Consider the following 22,420-nt stretch of genomic DNA (forward strand, 5'->3'; position numbering starts at 1 on the left):
TTATTGCTAGGGCACAACTGAAGAATTTTTGGGCATTAGAAAAATATTTATCTAATTCTCTTCCTTCAGCAGATTTGCAATATCTAATGTTCTTAAGAAAAACTTGGAAGGGAGATTTTTTAAATGCAGGGTCCCTAGATCCCATGCTCTGAGATTTTGATTCTGTGCAGTTTGGTGTCGCATTCATGATCTGGATTTCTGGAATCTTTTGGAAGTGTAACATTCACATAGAAAACTGTAAAAATCACAAATGTATAGCTCAAAGAATTTCACAGACTGCAATAGCCCATGTTATAAGACCCAGATCAAAAAGTAGAACACAAGCAGGACCCCTGAAGCTTCTTCATGTCTCTTTCTAGGTACTCTCCTCTTCCAAGGGTAACCATTATTCTGACCTCTAACACCACAGATTCAATTTTGTACTTTAAATAAATGGAATCGTACAGCATATGTTTTTTTTGGTATCTTGTTTTTAAATTTTAAAAAACTGTGGTAAAATACATATAACATAAAATTTACCATCTTAATTTTTAAGTACACAGTTCAGAGGCATTAACTACGTTCACATTGTTGCATAACCATCATCACCATCCAACTCTAGAAATTTTTTTCATCTTGCAAAATAAACTCTGTCCCCATTAAATATTTCCTTCTCCCCCTAGGCCCTGGCAAGCACCATTCTACTTCATGTTTGTATGAATTTGACTGTTTTAGGTATCTCATATAAGTGGAATCATACAGTATCTGTCCTTTTGTGTCTGGCTAATTTCACTTAGCATAATGTCTTCAAGGTTCATCCATGTTGCAGCATGTGTCAGAATTTATTTCCTTTTTAAAGCTAAATAATATTCTATTGTATGGATATAACACTTTGTTTATCCATTCTTCCACTGATGGATGCTTGGGCTGCTTCCACCTTTGGGCTTTTGTGAATAATGCTGCTATGAACATAGGTGTACAAATATTTCTTCAAGTCCTTACTTTCAAATCTTTTGGATATCTATCCAGAAGCAGAATTGCTGGATCAAATGGTAAATCTGTTTTTAATTTTTTGAAGGACCACCATACTATTTTCCACAGTGGCTACACTATTTTACATTCCCACCAACAATGTACAAGGGTTCCAATTTTTCCTCAGACTTTATTTTTTTTATCATAGCCATCCTGATGGATATGAGATGATATCTTACTGTAGCTTTAATTTTCATTTCCCTCATTTTCATATACCTGTTGGTCACTTGTATGCCTTCTTTGGAGAAAATGTCTATTCAAGTCCTTTGCCTATTCTGGATAGGGTTGTTTGCTTTCTTGTTGCTATTTTACAGTTCCTTCTACACTCTGGATATTAACTCCTTATCAGTTATATGATTTGCAAATATCTTCTTCCATTCCATGAGCTGTCTTTCCACTCTGTTGACAGTGTCCTTCAATGCATAGAAGTTTTTAACTTTTATGTAGTTAGTCCAATTTATCTAATTTTTCTTTTATTGCTCATGTTTTTGGTGTCATATCCAAAAAATCAACAAGGAATCCAATGTCACAAAGCTTTTCCTCTATGTTTTTGTCTAAAGCAAAACATAATAGTTTTAGCCCTTATGTTTAGGTCTTTGATCCATTTTGAGTTAATTTTTATATATGACATAGGGTAAGAGTCCACTTCATTCCTTTGCTTGTGGTTATCTCAGCACCATTTGTTGAAAAGATTATTCTTTCCCCATTGAATGGGCTTGGCACCCTTGTTGAAAATCATTTGTATGCACACACATGAGTTTATTTCTGGGCTTTCTATATTATTCCATTGGCTTATATATCTGTATTTATGCCAGTACCACACTATTTGGATTACAATAGCTTTGTAGTAAGTTCTGAAATCAGGAAGTGTAAGACTTTTAACTTTGCTCTTTTGCAAGACTATTTTGGCAATTCAGTCTCCCTTGAGATTCCATATGAATTTTAGTATGGATTTCCCTAATTCCGTTAAAAAATGTTGTTGAGACTTTGATAGGGATTGCACTGGTTCTGTAGACCACTTTGTGTAGTACTGACATCTTAATATTGTCTTCTAATAGATGAACATCAATGTCTTATCACTTATTCATGTCTTCTTTAATTTCTTTCAACAACAGTTTGCAGTTTTCAGTGTATAAGGCTTCCACCTTCTTGGTTATATTTATTCCTAACTATTTTATTCCTTTTAATGCTTTCTTACTTTCCTTTTCAGATTGTTTATTGTTTACAGAAACACAACTTAGTTTTGTGAGTTGATTTGTATCCTGCAACTTTGTTGAATTTGTTTATTAGTTCTAACAGTTATGTGTGTGTGTTGTCTGCAGGGTTTTTTACATCTAAGATCATGTATTTTGTGAGCAGAGATAATTCTACTTCTTCCTTTCCAACTCACATTCCTTTCATTTCTTTTCTTGCCCAACTGTTTTGGCTATGACTTCCAGTACTATTTTGTATAGATGTAACAAAAATCAGGCACCTTTTCATGCTCCTAATCTCAGAGAAAAAGTTTTTAGGCTCTTACCATTGAGTCTGATGTTGGCTGTGGGCTTTTCATACATGATTTTTATTATGTTGAGGTACTTTACTTTTATTCCTAGTTTGCCAAGTGTTTTTATCTGAAAGAGTACAGAATTTTGTCAAATGCTTTTTCTGTATCAGTTGAGATAACCATGTTTTTCCCCTTCATTCTGTTAATGTAGTTTATTACATTGACTGATTTTTCCATGTTGAACCACTCTTGCATTCAAGGAATAAATCCCACTTAGTCATGATATAAAATCCTCTTAATGTGCTATTGAATTCTGTTTGCTAATATTTTTTTCAGGATTTTTGAATCACTATTCATATGGACATTGGTCTTTAGCTTTCTTTTCATGTACTGTTGACTCTTGAACAAAATGGGTTTAACTATGTGGGTTCATTTCTACTAGGATTTTTTTCAATATGTATGTACTACAATACCACACCATCTGAGGTTGTTTGAAACTGTGGATGCAGAACCATGGATATGTAGGGCTGATTTTAAAGTTAAATGCAGATTTTTGACTGCACAAGGGGTTGGTTCCCCTAACCCCTGCATTGTTCAAGGGTCAACAGTAGTATCTTTTTCTGACCTTGGTATCAGGATAATGTTGGCCTCACAGAATGAGTTAGGAAGTATTCCTTCCTCCTCAATTTTTGGAAAGAGTTTGAGGAGGACTGATACTTAATTCTTCTTTAAACATTTGGTGGAATTCACAAGTGAAGCCATCTGGTCCTGGGATTTTCTTTGTTGGGAGGTTTCTTAAAAATTACTCATTCAATCTTCTTACTAGTTATAGGTCTGTTCAGATTTTTTTATTTCTTTGTGATTCAGTCTTGGTAGGTTGTATATTTCTAGGAATTTGTTCACTGTATCTAAGTTACCCAATTTGTTGGCATAGAGCTGCTCATAGTACTCTTTCCTAATACCTTTGTTTCTGTGAAGTTGGTAGTATTGTCCTCTCTTTTCTGATTTTGTGTGTCTGGCTTTTTTGCTCGATATTACATTTGTGAGATTTGATTTTATGTTTTTAATATGTATCTTGAAAAGTCAGTCTATGACAGGTAGTCTCAGACAATATCTTGAGAAACCTCAGCCTTGATACTAGGTAGAGTCAGAGTACAAGTCCTCCAGAAGTCTCTGGAAATTCTATTGGTAAACTCAGGGAAAAGTAGCCAGGATGTAACTAAATCATTATATCTCTCAGCATTTTGGACCTTAATTTCAATCTCCAAGATGATAATAATAGTATCTCCCTGTCTACTTTATAATGATTCAATTTCATTTATCATGCTTCAGGACTTAGACTCAATATTTAAGAGAGATAAATGAATGCATCAGGGTCACTGTGCTTATGGGTAAGAAGACCTATAGAAACCTAGGTGTTGTAATTATAATCTGAAGTCTATTTCACATCTATACCATTAATACTAAACTATTACATTTTTATATAATATTTGCATATAATATTCTTTGGTATCTAGGTCTCATATAATTCCTCTGAAAGACACAAACATTCAAGATAAGGAAAGAAAAACTCAAGAGATGTTAAGCTACTTTGAAAAGGTCATACAGCTAATATATTATCTAAACAGTGGATTATCAAACCACTATGAGTCCCCAAAGAGGGTAGCAATAAGTTCTGTTGAGGCAAAGGATAGGAGAACATTTATCTATAGAAAAGATAATGTGTAGGCCTAACTATAGGCTAAGTCAGAGTTCTCCAAACAGACAAAGGATATACATGAAGGGGTGGTATTGTGAAAAGACAGAGGAACTAAAGGATGTGTGGAATTCAATAGATGGTGAATAGTTCAACAATGATGAGAGTTTATTGCTGGAAATGATAGGAGATAAAGGCTCAATAGGATAGAATGAAATTGGAGAGGACTTTGAATAGCCATTTGACAGAGTCTATCTCACAGGCTACTGTGGAAACTCCTAAGCTTCAAGTATGAAGTCAAATAGTACTCCATTATATGAATATATCACATTTTTGGTTACTCATTCACCTGTTAGTGGATATTTAGGTTTTCAGTTGCTGCTGCTGCTGCTAAGTCGCTTCAGTCGTGTCCGACTCTGTGCGACCCCATAGATAGCAGCCCACCAGGCTCCCCCGTCCCTGGGATTCTCCAGGCAAGAACACTGGAGTAGGGTGCCATTTCCTTCTCCAATGTATGAAAGTGAAAAGTGAAAGTGAAGTTAATCAGTTAGGTTTTCTACTTTGGAACTACTATGCATAGTGTTGCTAATAGCAATCATGTGTCACTGTTAACTTTTTTTTTTTCCCAGGAAAACCTTTTATTTTTTTATTTATTTTGGCTGTTTGACCTAATAGTTTTCTTTCTTTCTTTTTATTTTATTTTTTAACTTTAAAATATTGTATTGGTTTTGCCATATATCAAAATGAATCTGCCACAGGTATACACGTGTTCCCCATCCTGAACCCTCCTCCGTCCTCCCTCCCCGTACCATCCCTCTGGGTCGTCCCAGTGCACCAGCCCCAAGCATCCAGTATCGTGCATCGAACCTGGACTGGTGACTCGTTTCATATATGATATTATACATGTTTCAATGCTAAAAAATATGGAACGCTTCACGAATTTGTGTGTCATCCTTGCACAGGGGCCATGCTAATCTTCTCTGTATGGTTCCAATTTTAGTATATGTGCTGCCGAAGCGAGCACCACTGTTAACTTTTTAAGTTCAATAACTTAATAACTTTTTAAGTGCAAATAGGAGATTAAATGAAAAATTACTTCATAAACTGTATAATTCTTGAATTAAATAATGATTATTCTATGTATGACTGGGGAGAGAATAGTAGCTGGGAGACCCTGCTCTACGTAGGACATGGGGGCAAGGTCTCCTGCCACACCTAGTGTTTTGTATAAAATTCTCTGCCAACTAGTTTTATGGCACTAGGACTCCAATAACTGGTCTCAGGGGCACCATGAAATGGTCTCTGTAAATACCAAAGGCGAAATGTCTTCCTTTACCACATTGAGGAAGCACCACAAAAGGACTTCTTCCCTTTAGGGGATTACAAGGGGCCATCTGGCCTCAGACAGATTTAAATCCATTCATATAAGCTTCTCTCTGAGGAAATTACATGGGCTTTGTTTTTATAATATTGCAAAATTAACTTGACAGCATCCATTGCCATATAAAATGTGCCTCCTTATGCCCATCTGAAGTGTTTTTTGCTGAAGTTTAAATCCAATTCTTCTCATTTATTTTCTGTGAAGATAGAGAGCATTTGGCTAACAGTTTCTCATAAGCCATCATGGAATAAAAGACTGTTATTAGATTAACAAGCCTTTTCTTCTCTGGACTATTTAATCCCCTATGGCTATTTATTAGACCATTAATAGGAACTTTGGTTGCTGTCTGGGAAAACTCTACTGGAGAGAAAGAGTAGGGGAAGAGGCCACATTCAATGGAAAATTTAACCTCAGTTTGAGGAGGGAAGAGTTACTGAACTTATTGAACTTAAAAAGTCAATAGTGATACTCAGATGCTATTAGCAACACTATTCATGATAGTTCCAAAGTAGCAACAACCTAAATATCCATTAACAGGTGAATGAATAAACAAAATATGATATATTTATATAATAGAGAACTACTTGGCAATAAAAAGGGATGAAATTACTGATACATGCAACAACACAGATGGACCTCAAAAACTGCCAGACACGAGACTATATATCATAGGATTCCATTCATTGAAATGTCCAGAAGAGGCAAATCTATACAGACAGAAAATCTCTAGTCTTGATTCTAGACCAAGTCTAGAATAACACACGGGGACTTACAACTCTACAGTGGTTGCCTAGGGACGGGAGATAAGTAGGTAACAGGAATGAACAGTTAAGGACACAAGGAATAATAATAGAAAAACTCTAAAACTGATTTATGGTAAACAGTAAAAAAGTCACAGAACTGTATGCTTAAAATAGCTGAATGTAAAATATGCCTCAAGAAAGTTATTTTTTAAAAAGTCCAGAGACAGTCTGTAGTAAAAAGAATACTGAACTAGGACTTCTGCTCCCAGTCCTGTAACTAACTAGCTGTGTAGTCTTGAGCATGCAACTTCCTCTCTTGAGCTGGAAGCTTTGTGCAAAATGAGGAAGATGGGCAATTTCACACTAATCATCCTTTCAGCTCTAGAATTCTGAGTCTAGATCTTCATGTGCTATGAAGTAGCAGCTTCATTCTTGCATTCTGTTTCCTTCTTGTGCCTGAGTATTTTTATGCAATATATGAATTTAATCTCATCTTTTTCTTGGGTCTGATTCTATAACTTTTAAAGACATCCTTACTTACTCTTATTTTTGCTTTGACATACTGTCTTGTTTTCAAAAGTATTTCGACAACCTATCAAGTATGTTGCTCCTCCAGACAGGATTCCAAGGTGGGGGGACTGCAGTGGGTAAAACACAGAAGGACACATGGCTCCCACTTTCAGTGAAGCCTCTCTGTCAAGTGGGGCTTTCACCTCACTGCAACATGATCTGAACCAGACCTTCCTAATTTATTGATGAGAATGTCATGTTGCATGAAATCAAAAGCCTTTCTAGAGTCCATATAGATAATATATATTTCTTCTTTATCATCTTGGACTGTCACTCTGTCATAGGAGGAAATTAAATTGGTCTGACACAATTTGCTCTTTACAAAGCCCTATTCTTTACCTCCTTACACTCTTTGAGGAGGCCAGCAACTGCTCACTTGCTCCAATAAAAAAGTTAAGCTTTAATCAACGCCCTCTCCTTCCTGTTTCCTCTAAGTGTCTCCTCGGTAGATTCACACTGCAAAGCCAAAAAGAAAGCATATAATTCTCATGCTTGGAAGAATATTTCTAAATAAAACAGATAACTGTATAGCACAGGGAACTCTACTGGGTGCTCTGTGGTGACTTAAGTGGGAAGGAAATCCTTAAAAGAGGGGATATATGAACACTGATTCACTTTGCTGTGCAGCAGAAACTAACACAACATTGTAAAGCAACTGTGTGTGTGTGTGTATGTTCAGTTGTATTCAACTCTTTATGACCCCATGGACTGTAGCCTTCCAGGTTCCTCTGTCCATGGGATTTTCTAGGCAAGATTACTAGAGTGGGTTGCCATTTCCTCCCCTCCAAGCAACAATAATCCAATAAAAATTCTTAGTACATAAAAAAAAAAAAGGATATTTAGAACATTCAGGGAGGGAAAATATTGGGTTAGTCAAATGTTACAGAAAACTCAAATGAATGTTTTGGCCCACCCAATATTATGATGGACTACACGGGGAGACTGAGTTAACCTGAGAACTGAAGAGGGAAATGGTTGGTCATATAGGACCGTCCAACTTTCAGGATGGCTTGTATAACTGGATAGAAATGTTCATCTAGTCCACTCAGAAAGTTATATCCTTCTTCTGTTAATTATATCATATGAGCTTTAGAGTATATTTCATATAACAAATTCTATTAAATGAGATTAGAATCAAGATGAGTTCTTTTCACATGAGTTATGAAATATTAAAGTACATATCAAACCTGAACTGGAAGTTTAAAGGGTAGAAGAAAGGGGAGCTAGGGGAGGGGTAAATTAGGAGTTTGGGATTAACAGATACCTACTACTGTATGTAAAACAGATAAACAACAAAGTACTACTATATAGCACAGAGAACTATATTTAGTATCTTATAATAACTTATAATGGAAAAGAATCTGAAAAAGAATATGTAAATATAGCTGAATCACTTTGCTGTACACCAGAAACTAACACAACATTATAAGTCAACTAATACTTCAATTAAAAATTAAAGGATAGAAGACTTCACTCTTTGTTGCAACTATTCATGTCTGGCATTGTGTAAGAAAGCAGACATGGGCAGTACGTAAATAAATGAGCATGGTTGTGCCCCAATAAAGCTTTATTTATAAAACAAGCATCAGACTGGATCTCATCCATCAAGTGTAGTTTACTGTTACTTTCTATATTTTCTAAACATATGAAAATAAAATATGCTGGTAAATTTTAAGGACTGGATTGAAGGACTGCAGTCAGGGTTCATGGTGACCACTGTTCCACATCTGATTTAAAAGAGGTCACTCTGAATCTTTATTCTCGCCATATCTGTCTACTTCTTATTGACATCCTCCCCATTTCTAATTAGTGGTATATCATTCATCTACAAAGATGACAGGAACTAATCACTCAGCTATAGTCTGCCACAAGTTCAGTCTTTTTACCAAAACCATTATGCACACGAGAGACCACAGGCTAAGAAAATTTAGATATTTCCATTTTGTAAAAAAATGTGAAAAGTATCATGATTTTTCCCATTTCTGCCTTCTAGCCAGTACTTAATTCTTCTGGTTTTACTATGTACTTTGTTTAAATATTAGACAGGAAAGATGTGTGTGTACTTTAGCCCTTTGACAATCCAGCACTTTTGACTATTACAAATTTTCTGGAGATCTTTTAGGACTGTTTCTCATTGTGTGGAATGAATGTGTTTCTTTATCCCAAGTTCTTCCTGTATGCCCTGTTCTTGACATTAGTTCAAGTGTTAAATCATGAGCCAACAATAATAAGCATCCTTGCTTGCCATTCCCTGTAGGGTGCTGGGGAGAGAAGGTAGGGTGCTGTATTATACAGATTTCCATGCTGAGAGTTAGGAAAGGGTACTTAAGAGGCTTAAGTGACTGGAAATAAACAGAAAAAATCTTCTAAGTGGGGTGGATTAACAATTTTATTCAGTTGTGCAAGTTGTGCTCAAAGTTTAGGACCAAATGTCCCACAGAGTCAAAACCATTTACTATCTAGCTCTTTGCTGAAAAAGTCTGCTAACTGTTGAAATACAGGTTTGCCAGCAGTGAACACAAGAGATGTGGGTTCAATCCCCAGGTTGGGAAGATCCCCTGGAGTAGAAAATGACAACCTGCTCCAGAATTCTTGCCTGGAAAAATTCCAAGGACAGTGGAGCCTAGAGGGCTACAGTCCATGCGGTTGCAAAGAATTGGACATGACTGAGCACACATATACATATGCATGGTGATAGGTGCCAGGTGGAGCATTACACTGAATGTATCATGAGATGTAGCCTAGACGAGATGTGACTTGTCCCTAGTAAGAGGTGGATAACATGGTATACTGTCAAACTAGCAACAAAGAGACAACATGCGTTCTAAAACATTTGAGAACTTTGTCTCATGGGTATATAAAATACTGCTGGCAGGGCAGCACAGGTTCAGCTCAAGGATACAGCACTGAAGAATGAATGAAATAAAGTGATGCTGTGTGGACACTATTATAACTGTAAAAATGACTGTGTTATAATCATTTCTGACTTAGCCAGTATTGTTTCTCAGTCCCATTAAGTGCATTTAAATCCCTTTGAGAGTGCTGGCAAAAAAATCTAGTCTTGAAAACTGAATTATGAATATAAAAAATATTGAGAAGCCACTATTTTAAACTATTGTCTCAGCTCTCAACTCTAACTCATCTGAACTCTGTGACTAATCCAAATCACCCTCTGATCTAGAGAGTTCAGTGTACATTCAGGAAAATAAAGAGGGTGAATGAAACCTAACGAGCAAAAGGGTATTTTTCCTTTTTTGTCAAAGAGATGAGACTTCTCCTAAGGAAATGATCCCAAACTACTGAACCATGCCATGCTTTGGATCATGAAGGCCATATTTCTGTTGAACCTTTAAATTATCTGCCATCACATATCTGACAGTCTAAAAGAATGTGTGAGACTATCAGAAGGAACTGAATAGACAGAATTTTTTTTTTTTCAGGAACCAGACTGAAATGAAAACCATTAAGAAGTTTTTTGCAGACTAGCCAGGAATGTATGTGGGAAAAAAAGAGTAAGGGAATGTGGAGAGATACTTAGGTCTCTCTGCTTCCCCCAAATACCAACCACAACTGCACAAGACTTGGGGAGAGACTGAGAGAAGCAAAGAAAAAAAGGGGGAAAGGAGGATAAATTGGGAAAGGCACATGGGAGGAGCCCTCTGCCCTGCAAGAATTTATAGCTACTGAAAGAACAAGAGGAACACCCCACCCTCTCTCTTTCCCACCCTTCTTCCTCCCCCACCCCTCATAAACACTGAGTTTAGGAAGATAAGCTACTCAGACAGAAACAAACTATGACATTACTGAACTTCTTTGTCTTTCCTGTGGAACACACACATACACACACACATTCCCCAGCTAAATCTCTCAGAGAGCCTGGGATATGCACAGGGTGTGGCAATGACTGCATAGTTCAGCTTCTCAAAACAAAGCAAATCTTCACAGGCTCAGACATGCAGGTATATGAAAAACAAAAAAGGAAAGAGAAAGAAGAGACAGAGAGAAAAGAAAGGAAAGAAGGAAAGGAAGAAGGAAAGAAAGGTCAAATGCATTCTTTGTTAATTCTCCAGATTATCTTCTCTACCTTCCAGGGTGCCGGAGATCAAAAGTGTTTTAAAGACCAACTCATGGTCTATATCTAAAGCCAAGTCTACACACTACACAAAGAAATGAAGAAAACTCACAGAAATAATTGGTATGTGATGAAGGAACGCATGCAAAATTGTGATTGATCACATTGGCCACAAAGGCTCACCAGTCTCCAAACTGCTTGGAGTCAATTGTATTCTCTAGATCAGAGTGAGTCACTCTGGCTTACTAGGGTTTATTGTAATCCTTGGTTTACACTCCCTTCCCTACTCCCAAATCTTCCCGTACATCCAGTGCTATAGAAACAATGAGGCCACTGGCAGGTATCGTTAGTCACCAAAGACAGAACTGGTGTCAATACAATCCTCTCACTGCTGTTATGACACTTCAACACCTGAAAGGTGGGGCAACCTCTATAGAGATTATTTTTAATCTTGATTAAAAATCTTGACAAGCATAACGTCTGCTGTGCTCTGAACTTCCTTGGTCCCTGTTTCATGTCACTTTCCATTTCCGCACTTTCTGTCCTTATTTGTACGTCCCTGCCATATTCCTTCCTGTCACCAAGGTCATATTTCTAAAAACTTTAAGATTGCTTTTATTGTTCCCAGAGCCATACCAAAAGATGCTATATAAATCTCACAGAAACACAAGTAATGGTACAAATGAAAAGAGCCTTTCTTTTCCCAATTTGCACAGTTACATCTAGTAATTTATCTCTCCTTTCCCTTAAATCTTCATTACACTTTTTAGCAGCACCATCGCAGTGATACATGACCTGTTCTTGGACAAGGAAAGATTATTTGTATGCTGCAGTAAGCCCGGAAGGGAGGTTTGCACAATTCATACAGAAGACGGTTGCTTATCTGCCTCATGTTAAAGAATAGTTCATCTAAGAGATCACAGAGTAAGTTATTAGGAACATTAATGAGCTCTGGGTAAGAAGAAAAAAAAGCAAGCTCTGTCCTGGTTTCTGTCATCAAGCTATAATTTCTTTGCAAAGTATCTTTTCCCAATGGTAGATAGAGAACTGGGACTTCTGGTGCCAGCCAGGATGGAATGATCCCAGGGCAGCCTATCTCTCCTTCTCACTACAATCACAGACTCTCATTGAAATTCAAAAATCACTACTTCTGGGATTTCCCTGGCAGTCCAGTGATTAAGACTGCAGGGGCATTAAGACTGCCCCCAATGCAGGGGGCATGGGTTCAATCCCTGGTCGGGGAATCTAAAGATCCCACATGCCTTGTAGCCAAAATAATAATAATAATGTAAAAAAAATTTTTTTTAAAGACTTCCCTTTCCCCTACAGAAGGCGGGGCGGGGGAGGGGGGCGGGCGGTGGAAGCAAGCACTAACTCTTGCAAGCAGGAGGTAGTTGAAAAACAACTAGTTAAGCAGTGCAATCATGGAGGCCTGAAGGCAAAAGATGAAATTATTAAATTGTTGAAAGGGAAGAACTCTATACAGAATTCTATATATGTACAACCAAAATGTCCTTCAGGAATGAATGCAAAATAAAAAGATCACAACCCCAAGTATTTAACCAATCCTAAGTGTTTGCCCAAGTGAAAGGAAAATCTACATTCACCCAAAAACCTATATGTGAACACTTTGAACAGTTATATTCATAATAGCCCCAAGCTGGAAACCAAATGTTCCTCAATTGGGGAATGGATACACCAAGTGTAGTACACAATAGAAATACCACTCAGCAATAAAAGGAGACAAATTACTGATACAGGCAACAATATGGCTGGATCTCAGATGCATTATGCTGAATGAGAGAAGCCAGACCCAAAAGGATATACAAATGATTCTATTTGTATGGCATCTGGAAAAGGTAAATCTAAAGGGATGGAGTGACTGCCAGCAGTTAAAAGTGAGGGAAGGGCCTGACTACAAAAGCATACCTACAGGGAATTTTTCCCCCAATTATTGTGTATCTTGAATGTGGTGGTAGTTACACGCTTCTACGCATTTGTTAGAATTCACAAAACTATAATCATAAAGTGAGTTTTACTGTAAGTTTTACGTATTAAAAGAACAAATTGAAAGAAAGAGAACTTGAAGTCTTGATGCATTTTTCCTAAGGAAACTTTTGACAATTCAGTTATCTAACTCCGTGTACATACATATTCATAAGCAGAAAACTGAATCCCCACTATAAGGACAAACAGTCAAGCTTTAATTAAAAACTTTGTTATAAATAAACTAAAATCTATTTGGTCTTCAGATGTTTTGGGGAAAGTCCAGAAACCTTCAGAATAGAACAGTGCCACCAATGTCATCAATGCATGATTTTGACATAAATTTTAAAATTCTTGCTAATTATATAAACCTTTCCAATTCTATACACAAATATGGTTATATGGTGACAATATTTGTTTCTGACCTGGAGTTTAAAAGAAACAGAAACCACAGTTGTTTGGGGGGTGGGATGGGAAGGAGGCTCAAGGAGGGGATATATGAATACATATAGCTGATTCACCACAAACTAACACAACATTTGTAAAGCAACTATATTTCAATAATAAAATAAAAATAAAAAATAGACACTCATAATTGTTGCCATACACATATTCACAATTATTATTCATTACTATTATTATTACTACTAGTACTACTACTACTGTTAAGGGGAAAAAATCAAAATCATGCAATTCAACTATGGGCTCAGTCTTGTTCTTTAACAGTGACCTAGCAAGTTTTTCTAATGCCTGCCATGCTGATTTATATTCTGCGGGGACTTGTGAAATAAAAATGTTAAAGATTAAACTTTAACCTACCCTGTCAAAGAGTGCAAAAAGTTGTCTCAAGACATCTGAAACAGGCAACTTCAAATACTCTGCAAATTCTTCAATTCCAATTCTTCCTCCTTTTGAGGAACTTGCAATAGCGGCATACTCATCCAAATGCTTTCGAATTCCATCCCAATCCAATCTAAACAAAGAGTTATGAAGACACATTATTAGCCCTTCACAACCCACATGGACATTTTGTGAGTGCTATTTTATTCATGTGTCTGTGTTTGAAGTGTTAATATCTGAAAAGGAGAATAAAATGAATTATTTTAAAGCACATATTGGATATGATTACAGACTTCTGATTTTTTTTAAGAGTATTAGCATAACTGTAATTATCCCAAGTATCTGAGAGAAAGAAAAGTAACTGGGAGGATGAGCAATGTGGTAGGATAATAAATGATTCCTGAGAAGAAAACAAGGACTCACATTTTAATCTAAATAGTACTTAGTAAGTCAACAATACTTACTGAGTTGTTTTAAAAAAAAGATATAATTCTTGCTTTCAAGGTGTTTTCCAGCTGATAATGGGCTCACATTTCACAAAATGTTGTGATGGGGGATTCATTAGACTATGCACACTTCCTCCAATGTTAGTTATAAAAAACTTTAAAACCCTGGAAAATATACTGTGGCTTATATCACATCCTATAGAATTAAACAGGTGACTTAACACATACTTCTACATCTAAGTTCATTGACTAACTAAAGTTTTCATATCTATAGGAATATTGTAAAAATATAATATCACAACATTGTTATGTAGAAGATATAAATAGTATTTCCTACATCAATTATCAAAAAATATTCTTTTTAAATCTTATTTATTTATATGTGGCTATGCTGGGTCTTTGTTGCTGGACTCAGGCTTTCTCTAGTTGTGGTGAGGGCGGATGCTATTCTTCATTGCGGTGCCTGGGCCGCTCATTGTGGTGGCTTCTCTTGTTGCAGAGCATGAGCTCTAAGGCACATGGGCTCCAGAGCTCAGGCTCAGTAGTTAATTGCCCTCGGGCTAAGTTGCTCCTTGGCATGTGGGATCTTCCCAGACCAGGGATCAAACCCATGCCCCCTGCACTGGCAGGCAGATTCTTAATCTAGACCACCACAGAAGCTCCCAAAATATTTTTTTTTATTTTTGAACTTTAATACAGTAACTGGTTCTGCAGCTCCCTCCAAGAGAGGATGCCAAGGTCTACTGAAGTAATAAATTCTGCAGATCCCTGATGCAGCTGAAAACAATGAACTGTAATCAGAGAGGGATGAGGAAGCTACACCTTCATACCATGAACTACAAAGGGAATGTTCTAAACAGTCTTAAACTAGATCATAAAATCACAAAGGAGTATTTTGCCTTAAAAAAAAAAAAATTATGTGCCCAGAAGGAGAAGGTTGATCTAGGGAAGTATTTAAAATGTAATGATCAGAGTTGCTACTCTGCAAGTCAATTCCTATTTCACATGAGAAGTTCTGACCACCTCATGCCAGTACCATATAACTGTGCCATCCTTCTCTTTTTTTATATAGACCATTTTTAAAGTTTTCATTGAATTTTTAGAATATTGCTTCTGTTTTATGTTTTGATTTTTTGGCTGTGAGGCATGTGGGATCTTCACATCCCAACCAGGGGTGCACTCCAACCCCTGCATTGGAAGGCAAAGTCTTCACCACTGGACATCCAGGGAAGTCCCTATGCCATACTTCTCATAAGAAGGTGGCAGGACTGACTGACTGCTCTGAGCCATTTCTGAGTAGAGAGGCAGATTTGTGCTGACCCATGTTTACTATCTCTTGTTCTCCCACTACTAACAAACATTTCTGAAGTAGCATTTCTTTAAAAAACAAAATTGTATAAACTAAATGGCTTTCCTAATAAACACCATGTAGGTTCTAGAGCTAGGCATTAATGAAACCAGAGAAAATAAACATACAGGATTTCAGATCTCTTTCAGACACCTTTAGGAAAGTGTGGTGATTTAAAAATATGCTTACTTCAATTTCCGGCTGATTTTGGTAAATTCCACCAACCCAGCTTCCATAGGCAGTGTCAACTGGCCAGCTGAAATCATCAATCTGCAGTCTTCGTAGGTGTGATCTGTTACTGGAATTTTCAGAGCTCTATAAAGTATTAAAAAGCAAACAAATTCAACTTTTTTAAAAAGGTGATGATTTTTCAGTAAGCTTGAATTGGTCAACAAACAGTAAATGGAAAAGTATTTACTACCTTTTGAACCAGTGGCTTTGGCTTGTTATTGCCAAAGACACATATTTCTTTACTTCACAGATTTACTGTGGCCCAAGTCAATCTCCTCATGTCTGTGTGCTCTGCCAGTTCACCAGTTTTGTGCTTTGACTACAATGATAATAGTAGTTGACTTCAGTCCATGGAAAGTAATGAGAAAACTTAAGTTCAAGACTCTATGGAGTCTTTTACCAGCTGTGGCACTTTTGGCACTTAACCTAAGCCTCACTGTTCTCATCTGTGCGTAGGAATAGTCACTTCCTCCACTGGGTTACTGTGGGCTTCCTTAGTGGCTCAGTGGTAAAGAATCCGCCTACAATGCAGGAGATGGCTGGAGCCACGGGTTTGATCACTGGGTCAAGAAGATCCCCTGGAGAAGGAAATGGCAACCCGCCATTTCCTTAAATAACCCTGGTTATTTTAAAGACCAACTAAGAATCCCTATGGACATGATATTTAAACAGATAAATGACACCTAGATATTATAAGTGAATAGTTTATACAGATCACTAGTCATCTGCATTTTTTCATCTTTTAAGTTTGAAGATTGTCTTCTTGCTACCCAGCAATCTTCAAAAAATACTGAACAGAACTGATAATAAGATCATATTTCTTACAAACCCAAACACCCTCCATCCTCAAAGAGGTGCACAACTCCAACCACCTCCCTCCTGCTCAGAGATCTACTAATAGGGAACCAGACTTGGCAAAAATACATATTAACAAGAACTTGAAAAGACACTTGATTGATGTTTGGCAAAACTAATACAATTATGTAAAGTTTAAAAATAAAATAAAATTTAAAAAAATAAATAAATAAAACCAAGGCTGGCAAGTCCAAAAAAAAAAAAAAAGACACTTGAGTGACAAGAAGAACACCTGTGCAGTACATAAATTTCCTGCAGATCCCTCTTGGCTAAAGTTTTATTCACACCTATTCAGTGACAATCATAACATTATGTCATCAGCTGTTATTTGATTTTGCTGAATCATGGCTAAGAACATTAAATTTTCAATGAATGCAATATAAAGAAACATTTTTTTCTTACCTGCAACTAAGCTGTTTTGATTAATAACTATTTGGTGTAAAAAATATGGAGAATTAAAAAACACTTCAGGAATTATAACAGTGAACAGAACAAAACAGTCAAGAACTTGGGCTTTGGTAACATGAAGTATGGCTCTGAATCCCAGTCAAGAGACTCTCACTTCCCTGGTGGCTCAGTGGTAAAGAACCTGCCTGCCAATGCAGGAGACCCAGGTTCAAGCCCTGGGTGGGGAAGTTCCCCTGGAGAAGGAAATGGCAACCCACTCCAGTATTCTTGCCTGGAAAATCCCATGGACAGAGGAGCCTGGCGGGCTACAGTCCATGGGGTCGCAGAAGAGTTGAACCTGACTTAGTGATGGAGCATGCATGCCAGAGACTCTCACTATCCACCATGGTCTTGAACAAAACACTTTGCCCTCAGAGCCTCTGTTCCTCACCTGTCTCAGAGCTGCTGTGAAGATTATGTTACATAACACAAGTAAATGGTCTAGCATAGCGCTTGGTAAATATTTATTGGTGGTCGACCACCATGACTTACTTTGACTTGGCTCTTTACCATTTCAAATGCATTCAACAAATACTTTCCTACTTGACTCTCATAATAACCAAAACCATGAGAAAGGCCAAGCAAGGATTAGAACTCCCACTTTTACACATGAGGAAAGGAGCCTTGGAGGGAACTTGTCCAAGCTTGTGCAACTAATTGAGGTCTTTCTTGCTCTTTTTATTTTTTTGGTCACCCTATGCAGCATATGGGATCTTAGTTCCCCAAACAGGAATTGAACCCGCACCACCTGTGCTGGAAGCATGGTGTCCTAACTACTGGACCACCAGGGAAATCTGCTTCCTTATTCTTTATCCAAGGCCCTTCTACCTCCATGCCTCCAAATCCAGGAAAAGGATGCTTAAACAAATCCTTCCTCTGTTTTTAGGCACACACAAAAAAATGTTTTTAGACATTTCAGGAAGCCAAAATATCTCATATAAATTATGTCATTTCCTTATACTTATCTTCCTTCCTAACTTTTGGACATAAGCTACTATGAAAACACAAGGGAAGAGGGAAGAAAACAATATCAAAGCAAATTTTGTAACTGCTCAAGAAACTAGGTAAATCAACTACATGCTGGGACATACAGTAACAAAACTTTTTCAGCCAAAGACTTAGACATTTATTTTTTTGAAAATAAAGTTAGTTTCCTGTGAAGTATTAATATATAAAATATACATAAACATACTGATATAATGTATATAATCTTGTTTATAATGCCAAATTCAGCTATGAAGCTAAATTCAGAGTTCTCATTGCATTTTCACTAAGAGAATAAATACAGCTGGTTTATTAGCTCCAAACCCACTGCTGGACATGACTGAGGGAGGTGGTGCTGGGAAAGCGTGTACACACCTGGAGGGCTCTGAGACTGCCTGGGTGGTAAGGACAGTATTGGGTTGGCAAAAAAGTTCATCAGGGATTTTGAGAAAAAATGAACTCAATATAACACTCTTTCATTATAGGAGGAGAGGTAATTTATATAATCAGAAGAGCAATCAGTTAAAACTCCTTTATGTGCAGGAAAACACTTGGCTTATGTTTTGCAGTTTCTAAATCCTAAATTATATCCATCCCCTTAGTGAGGGTGACTTTTCCCCTTTTTTAGGCAGCTAGTGCATTCCTTGCAGACTTTTTCCTTTTCAGTGCTGTAATCATTTATGCCTTTGAAACACCCAACCTCAGCAGCTACATGGAGGCTGAGAGGATAGAAGGTGGGTCATGGCACGAACGGCTCAGACCATCTTTGGCTGATGGTGACAGGCCAGGTTGGGGGAATCCATCCTTTGGAAGTCACTGGCTGGTTTCTTCTGGGTCATGTACCCTTCCTGCTCCCATTCTGGCAGAGGCACGTTACCAATAGTTTGGGGTTACATCTGGGAAAATATTTATAGACTGTCTTACTGACTACATTCCTGGGCACATTCTTTTTCCTTACCAAAATGAGTTGGGGAATGAGGCCCTCAGAAAGAAAAAACAAAAACTTCAAACAATAGTAAATGTCATTTACCAATAATTTAAAAACTATTTACTGATTACAATCACATATAGATACTTACTCTGCCATTACATTCCGGATTGTACTGGCAAAAAGGACAGGATCACTTCTTTCTTCATCACTTGGTACTTGAACAGGCATAAACTGAAAGGCAAATAAACCTTTCCATTACAATTGTGAGGCCTAATACTTTAATTGCTAAATAAATTAGTTTATAAGCTGTCATTATATGAAATCCCCTGCCTTTCTAGCACACAGGTTACAAGATAAAATGTAAAGAACACACTGTGCTTGGACTCAGGAGATGTGAATTCAAGGTCTGGGTCTTTCTGTATGTTAACTATTATGACCTTTAAGTTTTCTGAACTGTCTCCTCAACTCTAAAAAGAGAGCTATGATCACCCACAATCCCTGGTTGTGGTGAGGATGAAATGAGTCAATGTCTGGAATTCTGGAAGTCGTAAAGCTGAAACTGCTCAGATCTTATTCTCAAAGCTGCCTTTTCTCCCACCCAGCCTTTGTGTTTGAAAATGTTATTAGGAATAGCACTTTGTTTTTTGCAGTTTATCTTCTCTATCCATTCCTATATCAGTCATACTTTATCACTTGATCAAATTTTGTTTTATCATTTCTTCTGCTTGTTTTTTAACCCTATGTGGGCTTTCTATCTTTTGTCTAACATCATGTTTTCCTTTATCATTTTAAATTTTACTTTTTTTTCTCCACGTGATATTCTGTGATACCTCATTGATACTACCCTTGTTTTTGATTATAGTCTTCTAACATTAACAAGGTTCTGGTACTGTATTTAAGTCATTTTAGATTTTTTGAGCACCTACTATGTATCAGGTAAGAACAGGACCCTAACTCCTGCTCTAAAGAAGATACATATCTTAATAGGGTAGACTGACACAACACACACGAACTATCATTACCCTTAATGATAGGGCTTAATTAACTTACTTAAAGTTATATAGGTCACATGACCAGGATTCAGCCCAAGGCCTGTCATATTTTACAACTCTCCTGGAGTCTGAGCATGAGTGACAGGAAATGATTAATTTGGTCAAGGGGCTGGAAAAAGCAATCAAAGAGGTTTTACAGAAAAGCGAACACTTGATCTTGAGTTTTTGAGGATAAGCATGATCTTGTCAATAGCTGCCGTTGCTAAGTCGCTTCAGTCGTGTCTGACTCTGTGCAACCCCATAGACGGCAGCCCACCAGGCTCCCCCGTCCCTGGGATTCTCCAGGCAAGAACACTGGAGTGGGTTGCCATTTCCTTCTCCAATGCATGAAAGTGAAAACTGAAAGTGAAGTCGCTCAGTCGGCCCGACTCTTGGAGTGGATAACCAAAGGGGAAGAGGCTCAGAGTTTTTGAGCAGTAACTTCGGTGGCAGGGAGTGGATAACCAAAGGGGAAGGGGCTCAGAGCAGGGAGGAGCCCAGGAGACAACTGCAATCAACGTGAGTGATGGTAATAACATGAGCAGAGGGAGGGAGGATATAGAGGCCAGAATGGACCCAAGGGACATTTTTAGGATAAAATGGACAGAAATCATAGGATAATGTCACTTTACTTCTCACATTTTTTTTTTAACATCCTCTCCAAGAGGACAATGTCACAGTGCGGAGACAGCATGGGCCTGGGTTGACGCCTTGGCTCTGCTATGCGAGATCCTGGAAAAGTCATTTAGCCTTTATAGGCCTCAATTACCTCTAGTGTCAAAGGAAAAAAATTGACTAGATTCCGTCCTTTTCAACTGGACTTCTAAGTCTAGCTTTTCACTTAGTACCCAGTCATTCTTTAAGCTGGAAAAATAAACTAAGCCACCAGAGGTCCCCACATCACTTATATATCCAGAGCAACAAACAATGCAAATAAATATTTCCAAAAGTTCCCTCCATCATGTTCAGGTTAAAATCTCTTACAGTTGCTTAGGATAAAATCCAAGGGAGAAAACTATGTTAAAAGAGATGTTCACAGAAAAACTAACAAAATAATATGATCAATTAAAATTTTAAATTGTCGAATAACTATTCATTTTTAAAAAGCCAAAGGATCATTTATAATACACTTGATTGGTGGGTCATAAAAGCACATACTGAAAACCCTAAAAAAATAAATTGCTGTTACACTGCTAACCGAACACAATACAATGAACTATGAGTTTGGTTGCTTTTAGTGCTGGAAGTATTTTCCACAAAAACAAATTCCACTGAGAGTCCAAAATAATTAACAGTCTGGATTTGACACTCATAGGTCTTGGAGGCCCCCAACCCTTCTGAGAAGCCATTCAGTGGAAATTCTAATAAGTCACTTCTCCTTGGAGAAGACTTTGTCCTCTATATCACATTTCCAATTTGTACAAAGTCATTCAAGGTTCACTGCATTAACATATCTTTTATTTGGAAGGAAGATCAGCCAGAGAGAGGGTAACATGATTGCCATTATCTATCACTGAACCCTAATACACACCTAAATACCCCAGTGACCCCAACCACAAATTTTCTACCACAAAGTTTCTACCTTTATCTTCTCTTGCTATCCTCAGTATCCACACTGATGGCCTATCTTGATTTCACAGCCCCTTCACCTGGCCATAGATACCCTTCTCAACCCCGCCCTGGCCATTCTGATCTCCTCCTCTGACAAGGTTTTCCATGAGACTTTCTCATTATCTATCAGTGTTTACTCCTCCCTTAACCTAGTCATGCAGAAACTCCAAGAACCTGATGGTCTCTCTCAGCACCTATTCATCCCTCTCTATCCACCCCTTCCTGGCAACATCTGTCTGCCTGTCTACACTGGACTTTGGGAGTCAGACACTTCTATATGACCTTTCTGTCACCTAAATCTGCCACTCCCGCCATATGCAGGGTGCTAATCACATGCTCAGTCACCTCTCCTGATCCTGCCTTCCTACTCCTGTTAGAGTGATGCTAACTGAGAGATGCTCAGCAAAGGTACAAAACCTCATTGGCTGAGGCTACTACAAACTCATGTTCAAGTCCTTGAAGCTGCTTGAAAAATTATGTAATTTCTCAAGGTGACCATGCTGGCTCCAAATATAAAAGTACTTTTTTGGGAATTCCCTGGCAGTCCAGTGGTTAGGATGCCACACTTCCACTGCAGGGGACATGGGTTCAATCCCTGGTCAGGGAACTAAGATCCCACATGCTGCAATGAGACAAAAAATTTTTTGGTTTATTATATTGAAGATCTTTTATCCTTCTAGTTTGTGCAGGTGGGCCAAAATATGTGATCTTAACACCAAGTCTATTTTTTTTTTTTTTTTTTTTTCGTTGT

The 22,420-nt window shown here is 37.6% G+C and overlaps 1 protein-coding gene across 2 annotated transcripts in view; it reads right to left on the reverse strand.

Annotated features, from left to right (window-relative positions):
- The window catches only part of LPCAT2 (lysophosphatidylcholine acyltransferase 2), a 64,686-nt gene that overhangs the window by 18,589 nt on the left and 23,677 nt on the right, over nucleotides 1-22,420 (reverse strand). For both annotated transcript variants that reach the window (XM_010861931.1, XM_010861930.1), the window contains 3 exons: nucleotides 19,176-19,258; nucleotides 15,769-15,894; nucleotides 13,765-13,918 (listed from right to left, as the gene is read on the reverse strand). In XM_010861931.1, coding sequence (XP_010860233.1) covers nucleotides 13,765-13,918; nucleotides 15,769-15,894; nucleotides 19,176-19,258 — 363 coding nt within the window. The remainder of the gene's footprint in view (nucleotides 1-13,764; nucleotides 13,919-15,768; nucleotides 15,895-19,175; nucleotides 19,259-22,420) is intronic.

This window comes from Bison bison, unplaced genomic scaffold (genome assembly GCF_000754665.1).
Source record: "Bison bison bison isolate TAMUID 2011002044 unplaced genomic scaffold, Bison_UMD1.0 scf7180017864473, whole genome shotgun sequence".
Classification (NCBI taxonomy): Eukaryota; Metazoa; Chordata; class Mammalia; order Artiodactyla; family Bovidae; genus Bison; species Bison bison.